The sequence below is a fragment of the Peromyscus eremicus genome, chromosome 19 (assembly GCF_949786415.1).
Source record: "Peromyscus eremicus chromosome 19, PerEre_H2_v1, whole genome shotgun sequence".
Classification (NCBI taxonomy): domain Eukaryota; kingdom Metazoa; phylum Chordata; class Mammalia; order Rodentia; family Cricetidae; genus Peromyscus; species Peromyscus eremicus.
In genome coordinates, this window is record NC_081435.1 from 13,212,113 (window position 1) to 13,237,380 (window position 25,268).

Sequence of the window (25,268 nt, forward strand, 5' to 3'; positions counted from 1 at the left end):
GGAGTTGGAGGAGGGGAGCTAGGTATAAACAATCAGGTCATGCATAGGACAGCTCCTTATAGCGTTTATTTCATAGAAATCAATGGATTGTAGCCAAGAACAGGTTGTTTATTTTTAGGTACAAAACTTCTTTAGAGGTAAAATTTATTCTGCATATTAGGAAAACTAAATTTAAAACCCACATTATAGAAGAAAAGCATATAAAATTGGCTCTTATGAAATCATCCCGTAGCGGAAAAATTGCCCAAATACAGCAGGAGTGTATGGATTTTTTTATTTCCTGAAATCAAAGACCACACATGTTAGTTAATTATCCATCCTACCCACACAGAGCACAGATTCCCATTACAGATGCCAAGTCCATCTCCTGATACAAATCTTGACGGATGCTGAGAATAAAAACTCCCAATACTGTAAAATGTTACTTAAAGACAGGCTAGTGCCTCTCTTTGTATACACCAGGAACAAAGAATAGTTTTTAGAGATAGATATTTATAATAAATTTGGTAACAGGGAACAATAATATGTACCCCCAATTAAATAAATTGTGCCCCCCCCAAAAAAAGAATTTAATCCTCATTAGAAGCCAGCATTTGGGAGAAAATTTCTACTCACTCATTTAATGTTTGATTTCATCGATAAAAATGTTGTGACATTCTTTCTCTCTTACATGTATCTGTGTAACATCCTTCATTCTTCGTAGAATATAAAGTAGCTTGGCATCCCTCAGGCTTAGAGAAACCCTTCCTTGCCCAGGTCTCTTCATCCATCAAAGGCATTCACCACTCTTGCTTGTAAAAGAATAGCTGTAAGGAATCCATCTCCTTTTTTATGGGCAGAATTTCCAGCTTTTCTCCATTGGAATTGTTTCCACATCACTACTTCCACTAATTGTTCATTCTTGTATTCTGCTGTAACTTCCCTCCCCGTGATATAATAACACACTCCTTAATAGAATTAAAAAAAGGGATGTCTCTAAAACCTAAGGCACATCAAACTGGCTAGTTTATGTCCTGAAAAGAAGGGGACAGAATGCAGAAAACGAGATTCCTTACACACTCTGCTCATTCATAATCTTATTTTAGTTTCCAGATTATTTAAATGTCTGCAAAAACTAAACAGCCTGTAAACCATTGATAAGCTCTGTGAAATGACAACCTCGCCATCTTCATTTTAAGCAAATAAATACTTCCATCTAGAGTAGTGTTTCTGTGGTCAGCGATGGCAAGCTTAATGACCCAGGTACCCTGCAACATCAGCACATTTTTCTCCTTCAGAGATTACTTCGGAGTCAGTGAAAAGAAAGGCAACATGAGAAACAATTCAGATCCCTGGGGCCACTCCTGTTTAATAAAGAAAATAAAACACGGCCACGGGATACTCCCTCCCCCACCCACAGCAAGAGCAGCCCATCCCCCATTTCACCCACCTCAGCTCTGCTTTGCTCTCTCTCAGCAGCAACAATTAAACTTTTCTTTTAAAGCAAAAGAGGTGAAAGTGTCTATAATTGCATCTGGTCTTTCATAGTTACTCATATTATTATCTTTTCTTACCACGTGAAAGGCCGTTTGAAAATACCCTCCATTCAGAAGGAGTCTGTGGGAACATACGCTTCTGTCTACATTAAGGTCTGTAAATGTTTGTCGGGATTTGTAGGCACCACTACCTATTGATTTGTTTCTCGGTCACAGCAAAATCAACCTAAGAATATCACATCTCAAGTAGTTCCTAATAAAATGTCTTAGATGAGTGAGTGGATGTAACGTAGTTTTGTTATTTCACTAGCCAAGCAATCAGTCTTACACAGTTAAGAGAAATTCAAAGATGTGTTCTTAGTACTTAGTACTAAGTACTCCTGCTCGTTTTCTTCAAAGGAGTGCACTAGTGTATCCTGTCCCCCTGTTTCACTGTTCCGTGTATCTACTTGTGGCTTCTCTGCATCAATTTTCTGTTGCTACACACTCAGTTCTTAGCATCACACTGGGCTGAAATCTGTAGCTCACATCTGGGACCTGAGGTCCTCTTCCAAGTGCATTGGCTGTTGATGCCATTCTTGTCCTTGTGGTTGTGCAAGTGATGTCCTGTTTTCTTGCTGGGTGCCAGCCGAGAACTGTCTTCAGGTCTTAGAGCTTTCTTGACCATTGGGGAACTACTCAGATGATTATGCTGGAGCTCGTCTCTGATTTCCTCTTCTGTGAATGAACAGCCTTTGTGTGTGAAGGGGCAAGTTAGTCATTTATGCCAGGACGAACCGGATGATCTTCAGATTTTAAGGGTACCCAAAATCTATCTGTAAATTTCCCTCAGATGAGTATCGGGATTAAGGTTCCACTGAAGGGCTGAGAGAAGGCCAGTGACACCAAGGGACCAGCAGTCTTAGGGAGATCATCTTAGGAGTCAACTCACCGTAACGCCCAAGAACATAGACTTTTCTTGTTTCCAGATAATAGCCTTGAGTGTGAAAATAAATGAAGTTAAAGAAGAGAAGAGGAGAAGGAAAGCAGAGGTTTCCCCTGGTCTAGGGAGGAAGGGCAGGGAGCATCACAATTAGGCACACGAAGGGCAGGTGACGAACATGGAGCAGAGTCATTTTTGTGTTGTTTCAAATGTTTTCTGGGCATTTTTTTTATTACTGATGTTCAGTGTTCTAGACACTTGTTTAGAATAAAGAAAAGTGCATTGTGCAAGAATACAATGCTCTCAAAAATTCCCTGTGGGAGCAGTTGGTGGCAGCAGAGTATAAACAAACTTATTAATGACACCAATTTAAGATGAGTGTGGGGGAGGGGAAAGCTCTGAGAGCCCTGCACCTATAGGGAAGTGGTGTCCCCTTCATCAGAAAAAACCTCGGACAGAATAGAATGTAGCTATGACTTTAATGTTCTGACAGTTTAGATGTGGGTTTCAATGTAGTTGATTGTATTTCTTTATTTTTATTTATTTGATACAGAAAATGGAGGGTTTGTTTTCCTGGTACTATTTTTAGTTTTAGAGAATATTGGCTGTTTCTCTCAGGGTCTCACTGCAGCAGAGTCTGTGGACTAAGCCAGGACCTGTGTTCTTCTTTCTGGAGGTGGGATGCTGCGGATAACAGCTCCCTTGCCTCTTGGCTGCTCCTGGGTGATACCTGGATACTGTGCAGCAAGGCATGTCATCTTTAATGATCTTGTAGTTGGAGAAAAATGATGCATCTCTAGCATTTTAAACTTCCCCAACTGTATTTAACAGGTGCCAAGGCAAGATTTAGTGGCTTTCCCCTTGAGATTTTCTAGTATTCTTTCTGGAAGTTGCTGCCACAAACCCAAAGTCAGTCCACAGAATGGTGAAGGGGTGCTCGGAAACTGTTCTCTCACAAAGATCATAGATCAGAGCTCCAGAGTACACCGAAAAAAAAGCAGAGATTCTCAGAAGGTCTGAGATACAGGTGGTCCCTCCCATGATGCCACACCAGTTGTTCTAATGGAAATTCAATCCTAATGTCACCCCGGTTTGCTCTCCACCAAGGTTTCCTTAATGCTTCTTATTGTTAACGAACAATTAATTATGCATTCAACAAATAGGGACTAAATATTTGCTGCACACCAAGCCTGACACCAGACCAAAATGTGTGGGTGAAACGTAGAGAATTCAGAATTCCTGTCCTTTGCATATTTCCCTTCCAATCTATTATGGTCATCTGCTAAAAATTCGAGGAAAAACGAGTTAGAAGTTGGTAATAGGACAGTGGGAGGTCATTTGCCCAGGTCATGAATTAGGGAATCATCTTTAAACTCTTCTCCCACCTCAAAACGTAAGCATCGTAATATCTCACCAGCTGCAGGGCTACACGCCTAACTTCCTCATCACTTCTGAGCTGACACTACACCTCTGATCAAAAATACTTCAAGTGTGAAATGACCCTCAAACTTTCCTATCCACTGGATAATCCCAGACAGGATCCTGAGGACTGTGAGTGTGAGGGAATTTACTACTGTTCCTCCATTATTTTATTGTACAGTTGACCTTAAAGGAGAGGAATTATCTGGCTTGTCCTGACCTAACTATATAAGCCATTTAAAAGCAGAGAGTTTTCCCAGGCAGAGTAAAGCTATGATTTTAACACCCTGACAATTTAAATATGGGCATAAGTGCAATTACTTTTAGTTTTAAGATTACCTGGATTGTAGTCTGAAATGGCCCTCAAGACATCGTATCCCCTGAGAAATAATGCCCCAGGAAAGCCAGAGACTTCAAAGGTTGGACGTGCTGCTGCTGTCTTGAAGATAAAGTGGAACTCATGATTAATTCTTAACTGTTGATAGATGCCTAGCAAGAAAGGCTGTAAGACACTGAACCCTGATAACAGAAAGAATAAATATTTGGAACACATTTTCTCCAAGGTATTTAAGTGAGAATTCAGCTCATCCCCTGGTCCCACTGTTTGCCTTTTCTTTTCTCCCTAGAATACTTACCACATTCTAATATACTCTATGTTCTAGAATTTACCTAGTTGTTATATTTATTGTGTCTTACCCAGCTCAAATGTGAGCTTTTCAAGGACAGAGAGCAGTGTGTGTTTTATATATTGATGCGTCAGCAGTCCCTGGCACACAAGGATTTACAGATACTTATTCAGATGAATGAAGCTTTGAGACATCGAAGAGAATCCTACCATCAAGTAAATGCTAGCAATAGTATGCATGGTTTTATGCCTATTAATTTAAATGAGTGAAATACCACTGATACTCTGCTCAGTAGTCATTAATACTGGTGTTTCAGAGATGAAAAGTATTTATTGAAGCTGAGAGATGGTTCAAGTGGTTATGAGTGAGTACTGTGCTTCCAGAGACCCCACACCTGATCTCAACACCCACATCCAGTGGTTCGTAACCTCCTGTAACTCCAGCTCCAGGAGATCCAACACCCTCTTCTGGCCTCCACTGGTACTGCACTCATGTGCACAAATTCACATACAGACACATACATACACACATCGTTAAAACCTAAAAATAAAATCTGAAGAAAAATATTTGCCAATATCCTCTAGGCTTACCTCTGTGCTTGGTACCTCAAATTCTGTTTTCTTCTTAAACTACCCTAAGCTTTTCATGTGAATTTTGTTGTGACAAGGGTTTTCAAACATGTAACCTTTATCTCCGTGTTTGTAAGGAAGCGGTGATAGTTATGTGAAGGCATGAATGGAAGAGTGTGTTGCAAAGCCCTTGCAGAGAGACGCTTTTTTTAAAAATGAATTTCTGTTGAAGATTCTACAACAGGCTGCTATTCCTTTTCTATGATTAGAGAAATGTCAGACTGTGACTGAATCTTAAGTGTATTCTAAAGCTTGATGCACACATTTTACTATAGGAAATATGGATGGATATAGTGGAAAAAACAAAAGTGTAAATACCCATAAAACAAGCTACTTTATCGCCTTAAAAGTAATAGCTAATGTGTTCAGACATATTATTAAATTTTTTTTGTTTATGAAGGTCAGTGGAGTATGATACTAATTATCTCCACCTCGTTCTTACTTTAACATAGTCTTAAATATATCCATGTCTTTCCCAAAATTGTTTTAAAATATGTAACATAAAATTAATCATTTATGCCATTTTTTTAGTTTATACATTACTTCCATTAAATACATTCACAAAGTTGTTCAAACATAACCATCCATGCCCAGAACTTTTGCACATGCCAAATAAAACATAATGACCATTAATCAAAAAAATAATTGAATTAACTTTTTAAAGACTTATTCTTTTTGTTTTATGTGCATGAGTGTCTGTCTGCATGTGTATTATACACCATGTGCCTGGTGCCTGAAGAAGCCGGAAGACAGCATCAGACCACCTGGAACAGGAGTTACAGGGAGTTGTGAGCCACTCTGTGGGTGCTAGAGAACTGAACCTAGATCTTGTACAAGAACAGCAGGTGCTTTTAACCTCTAAGCCATCTCTCTAGCTCATTCTTTCACGTGTTTTTCTATTTGTGTCTGTGTGTGTGCAGGGGCTTGCATGAGAGCGCATGCATGCACATGTGTGTGCATGTGCATGCTCACACATGTATTACACAGCACACATGTGGGGACACACACAGAGGGACTAGTGGAAGTCAGTTCTCTCCTTCCACCTTGTGGGTCCGGGAGCCTGAGAACTCAGGCTGCCAGTTTTCATGGCAAGTACCTGGTACCTGCTGTGCCTTTTCACCTCCTGCGGATTTTTAAATGTCATAGAAACGTTGTCCCGAGTGGTAGGCACCCAACATGTTCCACTGAAGTAGGTAAAGCAAGGCACCCCAGAGTCAAGGACATGTTTAAGTGCTATTGGATGTACTAGGAAGAAGATGTCCCTCAAGCTATTGCTAAACTCATTCAGGAAACATGTCTATCAGACCGCCATGCCTAAGCCTGGTGTTCTGTGCATAGAGCAAAAATAAAACAGAAAAAAAGAACACCTCCCATTACAAAGTCTGTAAAGAGAATTATTTTGGACAGAAGTAAATAATCTATGGAAAACAAGCAAGAACAGAAAGACTTCTTCTCACCGCTTGTGTCCTCTGTGGTATACAGCAAACACTGAATCCATACTCACCAGCACGTAGGTTTATAACATGTCTACTGAGGGACCGCTCTGTATAGGACATCTTGCTTGGTACCTTGAAGGACATGAAGGTAATCATATTTAAAGATTCACCTTTAAGGAACTTGCAGGTGATCTTAAGAACCTGGTAGGAATGACACATTGCTAGCATTTAAAAAATAGCTGTTCAGTAACTTATCCAGCATTCTCTTTGGCCTAAATTTTCTTCTTAATTTTTTACATTTTTTTCAATTATATTCCCAGGCCTTTCCCAAATCTCTACTTGGCACATTCTGCACAATTTACTTGCAAAGCTCCTAAATGCTCAACAGAGCAGGCAAGCTGAAAACATGGAGTCCAAAAAAAAGCTATTAGTTTGCTTCCCCCTTTAAGGTCTCCCTCCCCCAAAATAACATTCTTGCATCTTCAGGAACACTTAATATGGCCAACATTCATACTGCTAGTTCTTGGAAATACCGTCTGCTTTCACAACTTAACAGTGTGATTGAAAACTTCACTGTGAGATGAACCCAGAACTTTAGAATAGCCTCCATAGTTATCTTCCTGAGTGTAAAAATGTAGAAAGAGAATAACCTTATGGTTATTCAAGGGAAATAACCTAATGATCTGTTCTACTTAGTACCGATCCAGGTTTTATGAACCTCAGTCTACTCTCTAAAACTTCACTGCATAAACTGATAGCAAGCCTATCAGTCCTGAATCAACTGGCATGTTTGATTTTTTTTTTTTTACTTACGTGTATGTTTGCGTGTCTGCGTGTGGGTGGGTGCACACGAATGCGGTGCCTGGGAAGGCGGCAGCCTCAGCTCGCCCTAGAGGTAGAGTTACAGGTGGTTGTGAACAGCCTGATGTGAGGGCCGGGAACTGAACTCGGGTCCTCTGCAAGAGCAGTAGAAACCCTTAAGTGCAAAGCCGTTGCTCCAGACCCCTCAAATGTCGATGTCACCAGGAAGAGAACTTTGCAAAGTTCAACAGCTCAGTTTGAAACACCAGCTGGAACCTGTCTGACTTTCACTGCTCATCATTATTTCCCAGTGCTATTATTTTTCATTTTATTGTCAATTGACAAATAACGTGATTTGTTGAGCACCATGTAACATTATAACTATATGTTTGTCTTGTGAGATTATCGATGATTAATTAACATATAAATTAGTTATCTTTCTTATTGTCATGACCAACTATCTGACAAAAAATAAACTTGAGAAGTGCTTATTTTGTCTCGTGGTTTGAGGGAAAGCAGTCATCATGGTGGGGAGCATATGATGGTGGGCAGCTCCATGGCGGTAGAGACAAGAGACTCCATGGAGGTAGAGACAAGAGACTGGTTGCCCACATCTCAGCAGACAGCAAGTGGAGAAAGGGAAGCTCTAGTGCTCAGCTGCCCTTCTTGTTTTGTATTTTTATTCAGTCTGCTCTGGCTGGGTCTTCTTTCTTAGTTGGTCCTCTCTGGAAAAGTCCTCAAAGATACAACCACAAGTGCATCTTATTAATATCCTAGGTGCTTTTTAATCCAGCCAAATTAATCGTCACACGGACTTCAGATGTAGTTCTGATGAGAACATTTAAAATATACTCTTTTAGCAGTTTTTAACTCTACAATGCTTATAGTTAACTATGATCATTCCACTTGGCAGTATCTTACTAGAAATTATTCCATGACTTTTTTCAAACCCAGGCCTTGCACTTGGGAGACAAGCACTCTAAGCCACATCCTTATGACTTTTGAATATTTCTTTTCTAATAAAAGATACATTTTTATAGTCTTTATAGTATGTGGGTATATCTGTGACTTCACCAAGATAACCATAAATCCCTATACTGCTGATTAACTACTTACAGACCTCCCCATTCCAGTGCTAGCTCCATAACCCAAGCAATGCCACATACACTAAGAACCTAGACCATAGCTAGTTTCTGGGTAGATAGATGAAGTACTACATGTTTTGTTATTTGCTCTCACTGCACATACAATGATATATTTAAAGGATATAGTTTCAAAGCAGTAAAACTAATACTTCAATTTTTAGATGCTATTTACTTGTGGTTTCCAGTGTCCCCAGTACTGTGTCTAGGTTTCATGTTGGCCAGATGGGCACTTCATACAGAGTCAGAAAGATAAAACGCTGTAAAGGGAAAGCAGTAGACAATTCCTCATGGGTGCCAGAGCTGTGGCTGCTCTTTCCCCTTGAATGTGGCCTCGCATCTAGGATTCTGACCATCTCAAGCCATAATGAATAGAGAATAGGAGGTAAACTAGAAGACCACGTTCAACAAAAATCATGGGGTTATGTAGACTACCAAAGTTCATACAAAGCTTCCAGGAATTTTATATGGTGCCTGATTTACGTGGGTGCTCTAATCCACTCAATTCACTAAACGTTATTGAGCATCTTATTTGAACAAGATATTGTAAAGATTATGAACATAATCAAGACACAGTCCCACAAACGTGTTTATTAGTTGCTGCTCTGGCCCATATGCTATTTATCAGCTATCTTTTAGAGAATCTGATAAAATCCATACATGTTCCCTTTTCAAAATTCATGTAACTACACACATAACATGTGGCTCATAAATCCCTTTCCTCCAAACTCCATCCGTGGACTGATCTGAAGAGATAAAGAACAAAATCTATGTATTAATGACTGGAAAATTCAGAATGCTATAAATGAGCAAATAGATACGTGAAAGTTTCTGGGAACTACAAAAGAAAGAATGCAGAGTTGTCTGAAGAAATCAGAACGGGCTTCCCTGGGGTATGGCATGTATGTACTACCTTGAGAGATGATGGATCAAAGGCTGCATCTTCTGGAAGGAACAGACTCAGTGCAGGCATTTATAAAAATAGCAAGGCCATCTTCTGGCATTGTCAAAAGTCTGGTATATCTGGAATATAGGATACTTTGAAGAAGCTGAAGAATAGTGACAGGCAAGACTAACAATCAGTAAGCCAGAGTTCAAATACTGTTGTGTAGATGAATTTCTAAATGGTCTTAATAAATAAAAAACACGAAGCCAAATATAGGGGTGAAAGCCTTAGATCAGGGAAATAGAGAAAGCCACCAGCCAACCTTACCTCACCAACTCTGCAGCTTCCAAATGCGAGCTACTTCCTGTCTTATCTGCGGCTTTATTGCCTTGCTGTTCTGCCCTGTCATTGGCTCTCTTAGCCCAGCTACCTCACTTCCTCTTCCTACACAGCTCTATCACTTTCTGTCTGTCTGTACAGACCTCCAGGCCTCTATGGTTGGTACTGGGATTAAAGGCATGTGTCACCACGCTTGGCTCTGTTCCCTAGTGTGGCTTTGAACACACAGAGATCCTGCCTGTGAAGGGATTAAGGGCATATGCTGCCTGACTTCTTGTTTACTTAAAATGGCTGGCCTTTTCCCCCTGATCTCCAGGCAAGCTTTATTAAAGCACAAATAAAATATCACCACACTGATCTCATTGTCAGTCTCTTGGGTATTGTTCAATGGACAATGGAGAATGGCCTTGCCATAACTGAGCATCACACTGTTTCTCGGGATGAATAGAAAGGGAAAGAAATTAGATGTGAGTGGGGGGCTTGCTTCCAAAAAAGGCATTAAAAACCCAACCTAGGGCATTACAATATACAGAATGATAAGGCCACATAAAAGAAACATATACATAATTACCCCAAAGTGACCGGCCACAGGATAGTTAGTGTGTTAGGGACTCTTGCTTCTAAAATTATTAAGCATATTCTGTACAAGCTAAACTGGGCAAGGAGAAGTTAGATATTGTTTTTTTTTTCATTTATATTCTCTTACTATTTTACAATTTTTAGCACAATACTTTGAAAATAATAGGCATAATAAGTGCTTGATTGGACTGAATTTAGCTAAATTTAATTTGTAGTGTGATGGTTACTGAGCCAATAGTTACTATCTCATGTTCAATAATGATGTCAGTCTGTAAACATAATTTAAGAAGCACTGAATATTTTTTCCTGATAGGCACTGTATGTTCTGGCGGGGCCTTTGAGGATTGGCAGGATGCTCAATTTGATTTTACATGAAACTATGTTGTCGACCTCTTTCATGATGCTTTATTACAACTCCTTAGCCAGGAAATTAAAATGAAGCTGAGACATTATCTCTATGAGACGTGATGTTTCTCTCTGAGGACTCTTAGCAAAAAATAAGCTATCTCGGTGATAAAATTGATTTCTAGGAGTAGAGGAGGGGTGGAGATCGGAAGCATAAAATAAAACTGGTAAGCTTGTTAGGGATTAGTTGTTTTCACATCTTATAAGGGCTTACCTCAAGACCACTAATCAAAAGCGAATCTAAACCCTGTGCTCTTACTAATATTTTCTTTCCAAACTAAATGCCCAGATGAGATGAGAATGGTGCCCAGTACCTGCAATGTAATTACAGAAAATACCTCTGTGGACTCCGCCAAGGCATCCCATTTAACCAGTTCGCCCTTCCCACTAGATTTCTGAACATTATTTTGTGAAGGAGCCTGAGTAAGGCATAGGAATAAATTATTTGAGAAAAATACCAATAACTGGCTAATTATCACATGGCTTTCTTGATCACAATGCTTCCAAGATTTTATTTTTTAAATAAATTCCTCTTGATCACATGAGCGTCAAGTTCCTGTTCTTTCATTTCTAACTCCATCCTTTAAGTCATGCCCCATCCCCTTAATTCTCGAACTGTGTTGTCCGTCGCAGTCACCTGGAGGGATGCTTGAATGGAGAGACACCCTTGCCACACCAAGGTCGTGCAAGGCTTTGCCATAGTTTGAAATCTACCCACTGCTCTGAAGAACAGCCCTGGTTTACACCACCAATTCATTGGCTACAAGTGTGGAAGTTAGTTGACATGACAGACAGAAAATGTATAAAATGCAAATTCTTAATAAAAGGTACAAATAAATTGCATGAAATTTTAAACGGAGCCATTTGTTTACTAGAATGAGTAATAGAAGAGACGTCTCAATTACAGAACTTGCTTTAAGTGCCAGGTCCAAAGCCTCTAGCTGGGTCATCTCAGGACAGAATCTGAGGCACCCTCTTACCTCTGTGATTTATGCTTTTCATCACTGGGTGATCTTCATCCTGGGGCATGACCCCTCCTCATCTCCAACTGTGCTTTCCTATTGTGCTTTAGGAGTCAAGGTGATGTTTACTTCCTCCTCCAAGTGGTCCCAAGTTTCCAGTCAATGATAGCATCCCTGTATGTAGAACTCCTCTGGCAGTCTCATTTTTTCATTATGAATATGGATTTATTATAACTCAGAGTTTTGTGTCAACCTTCAGGTGAGTCTGACTGTGATCCTCCCCGTGGGAATTACCACCTCTGTGGTTATGATTTTATGTCAATCACAGATAACATTTACCACAGTGTATTCCATCCCTAAAACTTAACCATTGGATTTTATTTCTTTTTAAACTATTATGGAATCGCATTTCTTTTTCTAACTCTGTAAATATAAGCATATGGCAGCCTTTCTCCATATGCTGCAGCCACAATGTGCAATAGATGTATGGTTAGTAATGATGCATTAAAATTTCCTGTCTTCTCATGAATGAGTTGAACCTGCAAATCTCAAGAGAAATGGTTTTTAAATGTGTGTTTATTTATTCATTGGAGGGGCATTGCAGATGTTTCCGGATACATGTAGAAATCAGAGGACAGCTTCACTGAGTTGTTTCTCTCCTTATACCCTGTGGGTTCCGGAACTGAACTCAGTTAATCTGTCATAGCAGCAAGTGCCTTTGCCTACTGCACCACCTTATTGACCCCAGATAAGTGTGTGACCTGAAGATGAACTTAACTAGTGACCACAGTGGCAGGTCTCATATTTACAACACATTTTTGCCTATGAAAAGCAGAACCAAAATGAAGTCATAGGAGAAAACTTACACTACGAGGCAAACATCTTTGTAACTAGAGGAAAGAATTGAAAGCATTTAAGGGAGATGGAGTTTTAACTCTACCAGAGAATGATTGTAAATTTCAGTGCCTCTCTGTTTTTTCTCAAAAAATGAGCATGCTGCCTAAATGTCAATAGTGCTTTATAGTTCACTGTTTTCCTGTGGTATTTCTCATTGCTCCTCACAACTGAGAGAGGTGTCTATCTTTGTTTCCCTCATAAAATGAAGGTGCACTCTGCTGTCTAAACCCACTTTTCCTATAGGAGGAAATAGATTTCTGCATAGAGTACTGATTACAGCGAACATCAGATCATGTTGTTGTTGTGTTAGTTAGATTTCCCATTGCTGTGTTGAAACACCAAGAGCAAAATCAAGGTGAGGAGAAAAGAGTTCATTCTGCTTACCCTGCCACATCACAATTCACCATCAAGGAAGTTGAGGCATGAACCTAGAGGCAGAAGCTGGGGCCATGGAGGAATTCTGATTACTGGCTTACTCCTCATGGCTTGCTGAGCCTGCTTTCCTATGGAACCCAGGACCACCACCCCAGAGGTGACCCCTCTACAATGGACCCCCCACATTAATCGCTTATTTTAAAAAATGCCCTACAGGCCTGCCTAACCTGATCTTACGGAGGCATTTTCTCAATTGAGGTTCCCTCCTCTCAGATGACTCTAGCTTGTTGATGTAAAAGTTGACGTAAAAGCTATCTAGCACGGTTGTATATGAAGTAATTTATACACTGTGCACAATTATATATTTTAAAATGAAACAGAGAAAACACTTTCTTATTACATCATCAGTATATTTTTTGCTTGCTCTCTTTCTCTTTCTTTCTCTCTATCCTTCCTTCCTTCCTTCCCTCTCTCCTTTCCTTACCATACTTGATATTTTGCATATTATGGTTCTAGAACCCAGAACACCATCACTGAACAAGGCCTGAATAAATACTTATTAAAAGAAGGAAGGTTTGAGACCCTGAGCTTAAAGGTTAAGAAGCTCAGGTAACAGCCTGAACTGAAGAGTGTGTGTGTTGTGGGGATGGGGGGTGTCTTCATTGGTCCCTGACACACCATTATGACTAGGGGCTGAACTCTTATGGCCACCTCACACCCACCTCTATGAGGCCTGTAAAACTCCTTGAAGTCATTTTTACTTGATGTCTGCTTGTCTCTTAGAATACTGAATGAAATATTTAATTTGAGAATTGTCGTGTGGAAAAGACAATGCTTATGGTGTGTGTGTGTGTGTGTGTGTGTGTGTGTGTGTGTGTGTGTGTGTGAGAGAGAGAGAGAGAGAGAGAGAGAGAGAGAGGGTGGGGGGAGAGAGAGAGAGATCTTTCAATTCTAAGGATATGAATTTTGTTTTGTGGTTGCTTTTCTTGTTGCTGTGACAGAGTATCTGTCACATGCCAAAGGACTGAAGAAGACATGCTGTGGGATGGCCTTTCTGTATGCTATGAATATGTGTTGCTACCATTGTTTAATAAAGAAGCTGCTATGGCCTATGTCAAGACAGGACAGAGTGAGGTGGGTAATCCAAGAGAGCTATAGAGAGAGGAAAGGCGGGGTCAGAGCAGACACTTCAAGCCACCACCCAGGAAGCAAGATGTAATGGGACACAGGTAATGCCACAAAACACATAGCAAAACATAGATTAATGGAAAAGGTTGAATTAAGTTGTAAGAGCTAGTTAATGATAAGCCTGAGCCATAGGTCAAACAGTTTGTAATTAAAATAAGCCTCTGAGTGTTTACTTGGGACCAAGCAGCTGCGGGACACAAGAAAACTTACAGCTACAAAGACAGACTTCAGGCAGAGATTCCTGTGCTCCAACATGAATGTATTTGCCTGGAGATGTTGTTATGAGACAGCTTCTGGTTCTCTGAGCATGGAGTGGGGATTTCTGGAAAGTCTAGGCTTTGCTACCTTGGCTGTCATGCAGTACTGTAACAGAAGCATCACCAGAGAGCTATATTACAACCTTGGAGGTGATCCCAGTGTGCGGTCAAAGTTGAGGATCACTACTTCAAAATGGTGGGAATTATGGTAGTCTACAATCGTTGCCTTCTTCCATCTCCAGCCTCAGGCCTTTGAGACTCTTCATGGATTGGGCTGGAGAGATGGCTCAGTGGTTGAGAGAATCTTGGGAGGTCTGCATCTCTGTGGTAATGAGAGTCGTCTGTGAAGCTTCATCAAATGTTTCCCTACTCTCCTACATCTTAGACTTGAGATGATTCTGAGGAGATCAGCAAGTGCTTTAGAAAGAGGATAGCACTCACTGAGTCAGTGAGATGGACCGAGCCTCTCCATGACCCGTCAAAGACTGGAACTACCTCATGACTCACACTAACTCTCGACGTTGTTTATATTCCTCTCACTTCTGTCCCTTCTCCCTCGGGTGTTTAGGACATTAGGCATCTCTATCTGGGCGTAATTGAGCTTCCGCGCATTATAAATTATAAGGTTATAAAATCGTTCCTTGGTGATGGTGCTCTGACTGGTCACTACCTCGCCTGATGCAGCAAAACCAAGGTCTCCCAGACTACAGCATCTCTAACCCCACCCCAGAGGGGCTTTAGATCAGAGCTGCTTCCTTCCTTCCTTCCTTTCTTCCTTCTTGTGTCTGTCATTGGTAGTTTCCCCACAGATACCCGGATTTAAGCCTAACTATGGACTTACACTCTATCTCCTGTTTAAAAGGTGTGTGACATCAGCAACGAGCTTACAAACAACTCCACAGCAACCCCCAACCTAAAGTTTCTAAATGCAATTGCCTGGATGTATACAAAACCAGTGGACCTGTGTCTGTGTACATTGATTTTTAAGGCCAGACTCTTCAGTTTAATAACTCATCGCTGAAATCAATACTAATAACTTATGATCATATGAAGCAGGATTCCCTTAAGAATACGTTTTTGTTCATTCTTGATATGGTTAATGTGGGGGGTGTTAGTCAGAATGCTGCCTCACCCAGTGTAGCAGTATAAAACATATCTAGTTGCATAGATGGGGAAGCTCAACTTACTGTCACTTTTGCCAAGTAGCAGGTGCTCTTGAGTCCTTAACGCTTGATAGCTATTTAGTAAAACGTGCACAGTGCCATCTAGTGGTCCATTGTCATGACTGCATATTCCTGAATCATTTTTCTGGAACAACAGCAAGCAACCCATAGGTAAAACTGTTGGGCCTGAAACAGACTTCCTGCTGATTTCTCACTGAATCCCAACTTAACAGTTCTCAGTGCTCCTACTTAAATGGGAGAAAGACTGATGAAAATAATTAGTATGGGGCAGTGAACAGCACTGGATGCTCTTCCAGATCACCCGGGTTCAATTCCCAGTACCCATGTAGCTGCTCACAATTGACTATACTTCCAGTCCCGAAGGATCCAATGCCCTCTTCTGAACTCTGTGAGTACCAGGCACACACATGGTACACAGACATACATGTAGGCAAAACACCCAGAAACACTGAAAATAAACAGCAATAACCAGATAATTACAGAACCCTTGTGAGGTGGTTAAAAACTAAGAAGAAACATGTAGCCACAGTGTCACAGGCACACATACAATAAAACAGACTGGGTTAGTCTAGACATAGCAGCATGAGCCTCGGATCCCAGCAGTCCTTGAGATGGGTTGATATTCGGGTTTGAGGCCAGCCTGGTCTACACAGTGAGTTCCGGGACAGTGAAAGGTGTTTCCACACACAACCATGTCCTGTGTCATTTATTTGGTCTCCAGCAATAGGTTTGGCTGTCCCTGCTTTCCTCCTGTCTGTCTCCGTGTCTTTCTTCCATTAGAAATAATAATTTCAAGCTGGACCTCACTGTGTAGCTCTCCTTACAGCCTGTGTTTTTGTGCTTGGCACAAAAATCAAATCCCACTCAATGCCACAGTGTGTCCCTGTTGCGACCTTGTCCTCCCGGCCACCACAGCTCTGTCCTATTTCTGTCTGTACCTAGTGCCCTGAGCCTTACCATACGCCATTAGTTCTTGCTGCCTGTGTGGCTGAGTGACACTTGTGTCCTCACCAGAAATAGGACCTCATGTGAAGCATAGTCACAATTTTTTGCCATACACCTTTGAGCCTCACAGTACCTTACTCATAATTTTAAACCCAGTTTTACTTAGATCATTTGTAATTTTCTGTCCTTACAATTGGCTAAACCAATTGGCTTTGCTTTTCAGTGTATTGAGGCCTTAGGTGTGGGGAAACACAAATACTAAGCACCTTTACTTCAAATGACTTCAGTATGACATCTAGATGTTTTGTTTGCCCATAACAAGAAGTCCTTATTTCCTGTGACATGCCGAGTGTTTTCCAGGGATTGACTCTTTTCATCCACATTGAGATCAAATGAAGATATCAGTAACATTCTGAAAATTGTCTGTACTGAAGGATGGTGATTCAAACCATCGCTGTGATTCTTCACAACTGTGCCGAGTTGTCTCTTTTAATTCAAATATGTCCTTTGAAACCCTTGCTTCGCTGGTGAGTTACTTTGGAATTTTTCTCACTTACTCGTCAGATGTGTGATTATACTGCCATGATATTCAGTGGCTGTGATGGGTGCTAGAGGGGTGAACATTTATCACAGCGCACACAGACGTACTGTGGCATTTACAGTACAGAAACAGACAGCCGTGTTCAAAGGAGGCACACGGCAGAGGTACAAAACCTGGAGATGAGGCCAGAAAGACAACCTTGAAGATGTGGTGTTGATGCGGAAGTGTGGTGAGTGAGACATAAATGAGAAATACAGAGGCCAAATTTAAACAGACAAAAGCCTTTTCAAGCCATGTTTAGATTTCAAATTAATGAGAAATTATGAAAGGACTTTACATCTCAAGCAAGTGACATGTTATATTGCAATTAAAAATGAAGTCAGTCCAATCTAATTCCTGTTCTCCTTACGTTTTGCAGATACATTCTGAGAAGCAGGCTCACAGAGTGCACAAATAATAATGATAGGAATCACAGATATTACACTCAAGAATAAAAATAAGTCCCCAAAAACTTCCATTGATAAATGCTACTTCTCTGGGAGTGCCTCGCAATGCTAATTAAACTTAGATGAAAGCCAGGCTAGAGAGATCACTCAGAGATTAAGAGCACTTGCTGCTCTTTTGGAGACCAGGATTGGGTTTCCAACACCCATATGGCAGCTCACAACCGTCTAAACCTCCAGTTCCAGTCAATCCAATGGCCTCTTCTGGCATTCATGGGCATTTCATGCATGTGGTACACATATAGATGTAGGCAAAACACCCATACCCATGAAATAAAAGCAAATAAATCTTTTTAAAAGAGTAAAATATAAAATAATTCAGGAAAGACACTGGCTATCAGCCTCTGCCCACTACACACACACACACACACACACACACACACACACACACACACACACACTGGCCTCCATCCAGACTAGCCTCTTAACTTACCAAGAAAACAGAAGCACATGATAATCCAAAGACTTGCACATAATTACTTATAGTGACTTTATTGGTAACAGTCACAACCTGGATCAACTCAAATACCCCTCAACAGAAGAGTTAGGAACCAAACTGTGATGTTTCCAGATAGGAAACATCATGTTACAAAGGAGCGAATTGTCGATACATGTCCAATAAAGATGACACTTAGAATAGTTATGCTAAGTAGAAGCATCCAGGTGAACAAAGAGAATTCTAGTTATTTAGGATTCAATGAATTTGTAATAGAAGGCAAGAAAAGCCGAGTTGCCTGATTGCAAAGAATGGATTGCAGGGGCATGCATGAACACTCTTAGTGGTGATGGCTGCTGGGATGTCATAATAATACTTCAGCAATACTTCAGTAGACAAACAGAAAAATACTTCCTGAAAGAAATAGTCAGGAGAAATAAAATTTTTGACCAGGTTGGTTATGAAATCTGTGACTTAGTTCTGCTGTTGTGTGGCCTTGTCCTTCTCTGCTTCCCTTCCTGCCCCATCTCTTATCTCTCTCTCTCTCTCTCTCTCTCTCTCTCTCTCTCTCTCTCTCTCTCTCTCTCTCTCTCTCTCTCTGTGTGTGTGTGTGTGTGTGTGTGTGTGTGTGTGTGTGTGTGTGTGTAAATATATATGCACGGAAATAAACTCATTTCAGATACTCAAAGTGAATTCTGATCTCCTTTGGGCACTTAGAACTTAAGTTCTTGTCTTCTTTTCATTTCAAGCAGTCACTGTGTTCAGTGGGGAATGTTTGTAAGCCCGGTCGACTTGAATTTGACTACCAATTTTGCTAGTGACTATTCTTAGGTTGACAGTTAACTCCCCTATCCTTCAGTCTCCTTGCATGTAACATTGGAATATTGACCATATTTCAAAGGTAGGCTAACACAGAAAATGATGATATTAATCGCCAACTTGACAAGGTCCAGCCTCACCTAGGAAATACACCTGTAGGCATGAAGGCGTTTCCAGACTTAGTTGATTGAGATGGAAGGCCACCCTGTTGTATGGGCAGCACCATTCTGTAGGATGGGGTCCTAGACTGAATAAAATGGAGAAACTGAACTGAACAGCAGCACTGGCCTCTCCCTGCTTCCTAATTGTGGGTGCAATGTGACCTGCTATCATGGCTTCCCCATCATCATGGACTTGTACCCTTTCTTCCTAAAGTTGCGCTTGTTGGAGATTTCGTCACAACAATGAGAAAGTACCCAATACACTTGGTATTCGGTAAGTCATTTGTTGCTAAGTGCATGGTCTTCAAGTCCTGGAAATGGACTTCAACTCGTGTGCACCCCTGCAGCAGTTGAGCACAGTGCCGAACCTAGAGAACCCAGGGTCGGGTAAAGCAGCATGCTGCCCTCCAGTGTGCTTCGGGCTGATGTCTTCACTCTGCTTCCATTGTAGTGCACCTGGTGGACATCTGGAACGTCATCGAAGCGTTGCGGGAAAATGCTCTGAATAACCTGGACCCAAACATAGAACTCAACGTGGCCCGCCTGGAGGCTGTGCTCTCCACCATTTTCTACCAGCTCAACAAACGGATGCCAACCACTCACCAGATCCATGTGGAGCAGTCCATCAGTCTCCTGCTGAACTTCCTGCTCGCAGCCTTTGACCCGTGAGCCCCCTGTGACTGTCAATTACTCTCTCTGTGTTTGGGTTCTGTTTTCTTTTGTACTTTTCTTGGTCATTTTCCCAAATGATTTCCTACATTCATTATATTTTTTTCTTCGTCAGATGTTCTGCTCATAAGTAAAACTTAGAAGGCTGCAGCGACTAGAGTAAACTAACACACAGGAGTGGGAGGCAGCTAATTTTATAAGAAAACCTTTATCTACCTCATCATCCCACATGTATGGTTTGCATGGGTGCTCCAGAATGCGGCGTGATAGCTTGCATGCAGAGGAATTTGATAAAGCACAGAGAGGGAGAATGTGTCTAACTTGGTTCCTTGCAATTTTACCTAAGACCGTGGTTTCTGAAGTATCGTGAGAACACCCTAGCTGACAGGAAAGAAATTGAAATTTCTTGGCCAGCCTAGAAACAATGACGGGCGTTACATGGACTGGTCAGTTGAGTGCCACGATGAAGCGGTACACCACTGTCATGCACCACTGCTGAAACGTGGCCTCGTTATCCCATAATTCCCCCCTCCTAGAATCAGTGCGCCTCAGAGCTGGCTGACATCTTAAAGAGCATTCATACAAATCTCATTTCACAGATGAAAAGCCTGAAGCACAAAGAGATTGTCACTTATCCAGTTCTCTGTGGCATGTCAGTGGAGGACCGGGGACTCGGGGATTCTGCTAAGGTTTCTCTTTCTCCGGTTACCTGACAGCCATATGACATGTGAAAACAACAGGAATTACCTGATCAGCCTGGAATTTCAAAAGGGCTTTTATCCTCAGCCCCTAGTGTTGACACGACATCTCCACCTCAGCTTGTACCATGTTTTGAATATTAAAAAGGGAAAGTGCAAAGCTGACCTTTACACAATCATATTTTAACTCAGAACACTTTGCTTAGTGCCCTGTCCAAGTGCTCCAAAACGTGTACCGCGGCAATGGAGATGCTCCAGCCATGCTAATGGCATTGTTCTGCTCACCCAAGTCACCAGCTGTCACTTTGGAACCTAGAATGGTAGTGGAATTGTCCCCGCTCGGTTTGATCAGCATATATTATTGTCTCCGTGATGACTATATTGTGAGAAATTTGCAAGCTGAAAACAAATGCTTTTAAAATCAGCTGCCCAAACAGACAGATTTCTTTCCTTGTGCCTATTTCAGAACCAGACGATCTGCTCTGGTCTGACCACTGTGGAAACTGGGAAGGAACAGTGAGAGAGGGCTGTGGTTCCACATGGCAGGTGATAAAATGGAACCAGGTCATGGAATTTCTGTCACAGAATTCCCATCCTGACCCCTTAAGAAGAACACAATGGAGTCTGAATTTGCCACTAAAGGCTGAGTGGGACCCTTTTGTTTTTAATGTGCACTATCCAGCATCCTATTGCTGAGTCAAACACGAGATAAATAACTTCCAGGGGTAGGGTGGGAGGGTTGGGAGGGGAGGTAATTTTGGCTCACAGTTTTCGTGGCTTTGGTACAGGTTCACTTGGCACCACTGCCTTGGGGCCTGTGGGTGAGGCAGGGTACCAGAAGGTATCTGTTCACTTGTGAAGTCTGAGAAGCAGAGAGAGGGTGTTGGAATCCCAGTGTTTCCTTTAAGGGCTCACACTCCATGACCTAACTTCCACTCAATCCTATTTCTAAAGATTCCATCATTTCTCAAAAGTGCCACAGTCTGGCAACCAAGCCAACCAAGCCCTTAGTATATGAACTGGGGGGTGGGGGGTCTAAATTACAACTAAATGTGTTGATGGAAAATATTAAAATAAATATGGGACGGGAGAGATATCTTAGTGGTTAAAAGAACTTGCTACTTTTGCAGAGGACTCAAACTCAGTTCCCAGAACCCACACTGTGGCTCACAACCATCTATAACTGCAGTTTCCAAGATATCCAACATCCTCCGTGGGCACCAGGCACACACATGGTACACATACATAAGTACAGGCAAAACACTGACAGACGTAAAATATTTTTAAAGGAAATATCATCCCCTCCTAAGTTCTAAAATATTTCTGGAAATGCGTAGAGAATCAAAGTTAAAACATAATTTGTACCCCATTCCATAAATACAGAAACAGGACCAGATTAGCAATAATGAAGGGATCGCCTTATAAAATACATAGCATAGGGTTAGAAGTTCCCCCATTTGTTTAGAATCATTGGTTAGATTATTTTACAAAGCAAAGCCGTAAGTGTTCCCTAGACAGCTACTGATAACATTGCATTTTGAGGCCAGATGAGTTCAAAGTCCACTATCCTTTGGTAAGAAGTCATTCACAGAACTGCAGAGAAAAATGCTTGTCACTAGCTCTTCCTATAGATCAGCTGCCCCTGGATATTTGCAGTGAAGGAGGTTTACAAACATATGCAACTAAAACTCTATTCTGGAAGCATCCGTGCTTTCTTTCCCCTGGAATAGAATAGCTATGTGGGAAGTTTTACTGGCACCCAGGTTTTTCCATCTGATAGCTTTTGGAATTCCAACAAGAAATGCAAGCCATCAGGAAGTTCTGCTCACTCCAAATGTAACTTAAGTGAGTATAAGAAGAGAAACTAAAGAATGAAATAAATGTTCATTTCTATTTCTTATAATAGTAAACTTATGCTTACCCAAACGAGCTCCAATATGGAGACATGATGTCACTTCCTGCCACCCACTACAGAGCTTGTGTTTAAAGCAACTTATTCTATTTTGACAGATAAGAATGAGCCTGATACTAGTAAAACAAAGATGTGCTGCTGCTGCTGCTGCTGCTGCTGCTGCTGCTGCTGCTGCTACACACTTGCTGTCATCTCTCAGGGCTTGCCTCCCATTTTAAATTAACATATTTTTTAATTGGGAAATCAAATAAGAAAAATCAAAGGTACCTTAAAACCCTACACTCTAGAGAGGTCATTTAAAAAAAAAATAGGTAAGGAAAGACGGGAGAGTGATTACAAGCCATGTACAGTGAGAATCTGCATTTGGAGAAATGTGCTCATTCTTTTGGCAGGGCCTTAAAATTCACCAGACTCAGCCGTGTGGACTCTGAAATGATCATTAAAGCCCACTTTAATTGGCTGTATCCTAGGAAACTACATTTACCTTCCTACTACCATAGTTCCCCAAGAATAGCATTTCCCCCACAGCACAGAAACCTGGTTAGGAGTTCTCAGGCAGTGTACTTCCCACAGACAACAACCAGCTCTGTGGCCACAGGACATCTCTGTTCTACATCCAGGCCTTCCTCATCCAGGCACTGATCCCTATAGAGGACAACTTGAATGTCACTGTCCTATTCCCACACTGGCCACACTGTCACTGAGGAGATAAGCCCTGAGTCTAAAGAAATTCTATTCTTCTTGACTTTCTATCTCAAAATGCTGTTTCTCTGGGAAGGTCCCAAACACAACTATCCCATGTTCACAGTCTTATTTTCCTGGAGTCTCTATTGATGGATCGATAGTCCTGGAGAGAATGGGGAAAGACATGTCAAAAGATGAAAACTGAGGCTGTGAGGGGAGAGGATATATTAAGATGGAGTCAAAGCTTGAATCAGGTGCTTTCTCTTCTTTCTACAAACCTTCAGGAGGTGGCCTGCCACCTGCCCTCTGCTGCCAGAGCCATCACCTGTCACGTTCTCCTTCAGAATTCACCACCAAATGCCAGCCAGCTATCACAGTAGCCTTTTGTCCCTATCCCAAGGGAGGAAATCCCTTTGACGAGCTTAAAGGAGATTTGCTGCTGCTGTTATGTTTTTATACTAGATATAGTGAAGCAAAAGAGAAATCATGGGGCATAAAGTTGTAAGATGAAGAGAAGTCTTAGACTGCCACGATGTCCAGCCTTTGTGGAGGGTCACTGGTTCTGTGCAGGCCTTTGCCTTTCCCAGTCAGGTGGATCGTCATTCTCCTGTCCTTCTGTTCATGCACAAGATTCTCCCACTCTCGTCTAGAGCGTGTTTAACTATTCACTTGGTGTTCTCCCACAAGATACTGCAGGGTGGAACTGTAACTCATTCTTCTTCTCATGAATAGCCCCTGAGACCATGTACAAAATGAGAATGAATCAAGCAAAAATCAAAGGCTGGCCTCTCTTAGCTCTTGCTATGCCGATCTCCTTTCATCCTTCCTTTCTAGGTTTGATGTCTAATTGTCATGTCCCCCTCTAGAAACTAGCAAATGCTATTAGCATGAAGTTCATACCCTCTGTACCATGTGTTCCTGGCTACCAATATGGATAATTGTGGTGTTTTTTTTTTCTTAATGTTTCAATGTGTTTCTCTTATTCTCGCCCACTTTCCCTGAAAAATACTAATGGCAACTCAATCATGATGATCTTAACTTTCAATCCAGTCATATCTTCCCCCTTCAGATGCTTCCTCACAAAGTTAGTTATGTGATGACAGTGTCTGGCCTTTGGTTTTTGGTTTTTAGCCAGTATCATTCCCATACGTATCTGGCCACTCCAAAGCCCTAGTATCACACTGACCAATATTACAGGGAGTGGTGTTCCCAGTTTGCAAACAAGCTTCATTTTTAATACTGACTCTCAGGTGATAGCATGGGGGTTACTTCCGGTGATAACATAGGGGTTACTTCCGGTGATAACATGGGGGTTACTTCCAGTGATAACATAGGGATTACTTCCAGTGACAACATGGGTGTTACTTCCGGTGATAACATGGGGGTTACTTCCGGTGATAACATGGGGGTTACTTCCGGTGATTACATAGGGGTCACTTTTCTCTGTGACAAGGAACCTTATAGAAGTGACCTTGGAGAAGAAAAGGTTTCTTTTGACTCGCATCCATCATGGTGGACGGGGTTGCACTGTCCGCAGCTGCAGGGGTTTGCAGCACAGGCGGCTGGATGGTGCTTAGCAGGCACAGGGAGAGCTCCAGAAGCAAGGCTGACCATAGTCCCATAGTCGTCAAGGCTTGTCTTCCCTTCCTCTACCCAGGCACCACCTTCTTTCCCTAACCAGCACCACTGGCTGCCAATCAAATATCCGAACACAGGAACCCGTAGGGACCATTTCCCAACCACACATAGTTGATAACAATGTAACAGCTGTAATAATAGGTAAGAACCACCCAGCATTCACTGTGGGCCAACAGCGGTACTGATTTGGCACTGTGATCAGAACGTTCCGGGGAGAGGAGGTGATGCTGTCGAGACACGCAGAGACTAAATAGTTCCAGGTGATGTAGCATCATAGTAGATGGTGCGAATGGAAAATAATGATCCTTTTCTTTTAGAAATTGATTTCAGTTAATCTGCCTTTACATTTTCTGTTTCGTATTTTACATGTGAAAATTAGTGTTCTTTTCCCCTCTCAGACTTAGTCTGTGTGTTTTAGAACATTAGGATAATGCTCACCTGTGTAACCTTTCCAGTTATACTGGAAAGCGTGTGTGTGTGGAAGAAATACCTGAACTGTGTTGTGTATTTCAGCACTAGTCTGTTTAGTGACCACTGTGCGGGACTGCCCATCATATGATGGTCTTCTGTATAGAATACTGAGTCCTGGAAGGCTCTACTCTGTGTCACATGTCACACCTTGCAGAGCCTACTGATGCCCAGTGCTGAGCCCCAGGCACTTTAGAGAAAGGACCAGGGCACCCTCAATTGTTGGGATGTAAAGTTATCCTGAAATTCTACCAAAACTCTTCTGCCTTTTG

At 41.6% G+C, this 25,268-nt stretch overlaps 1 protein-coding gene across 8 annotated transcripts in view; it reads left to right on the plus strand.

Moving 5' to 3' along the window:
- The window catches only part of Dtna (dystrobrevin alpha), a 363,024-nt gene that overhangs the window by 243,931 nt on the left and 93,825 nt on the right, over nucleotides 1-25,268 (plus strand). For all 8 annotated transcript variants that reach the window (XM_059246654.1, XM_059246652.1, XM_059246655.1 and 5 more), the window contains exon 5: nucleotides 19,379-19,592. In XM_059246654.1, coding sequence (XP_059102637.1) covers nucleotides 19,379-19,592 — 214 coding nt within the window. The remainder of the gene's footprint in view (nucleotides 1-19,378; nucleotides 19,593-25,268) is intronic.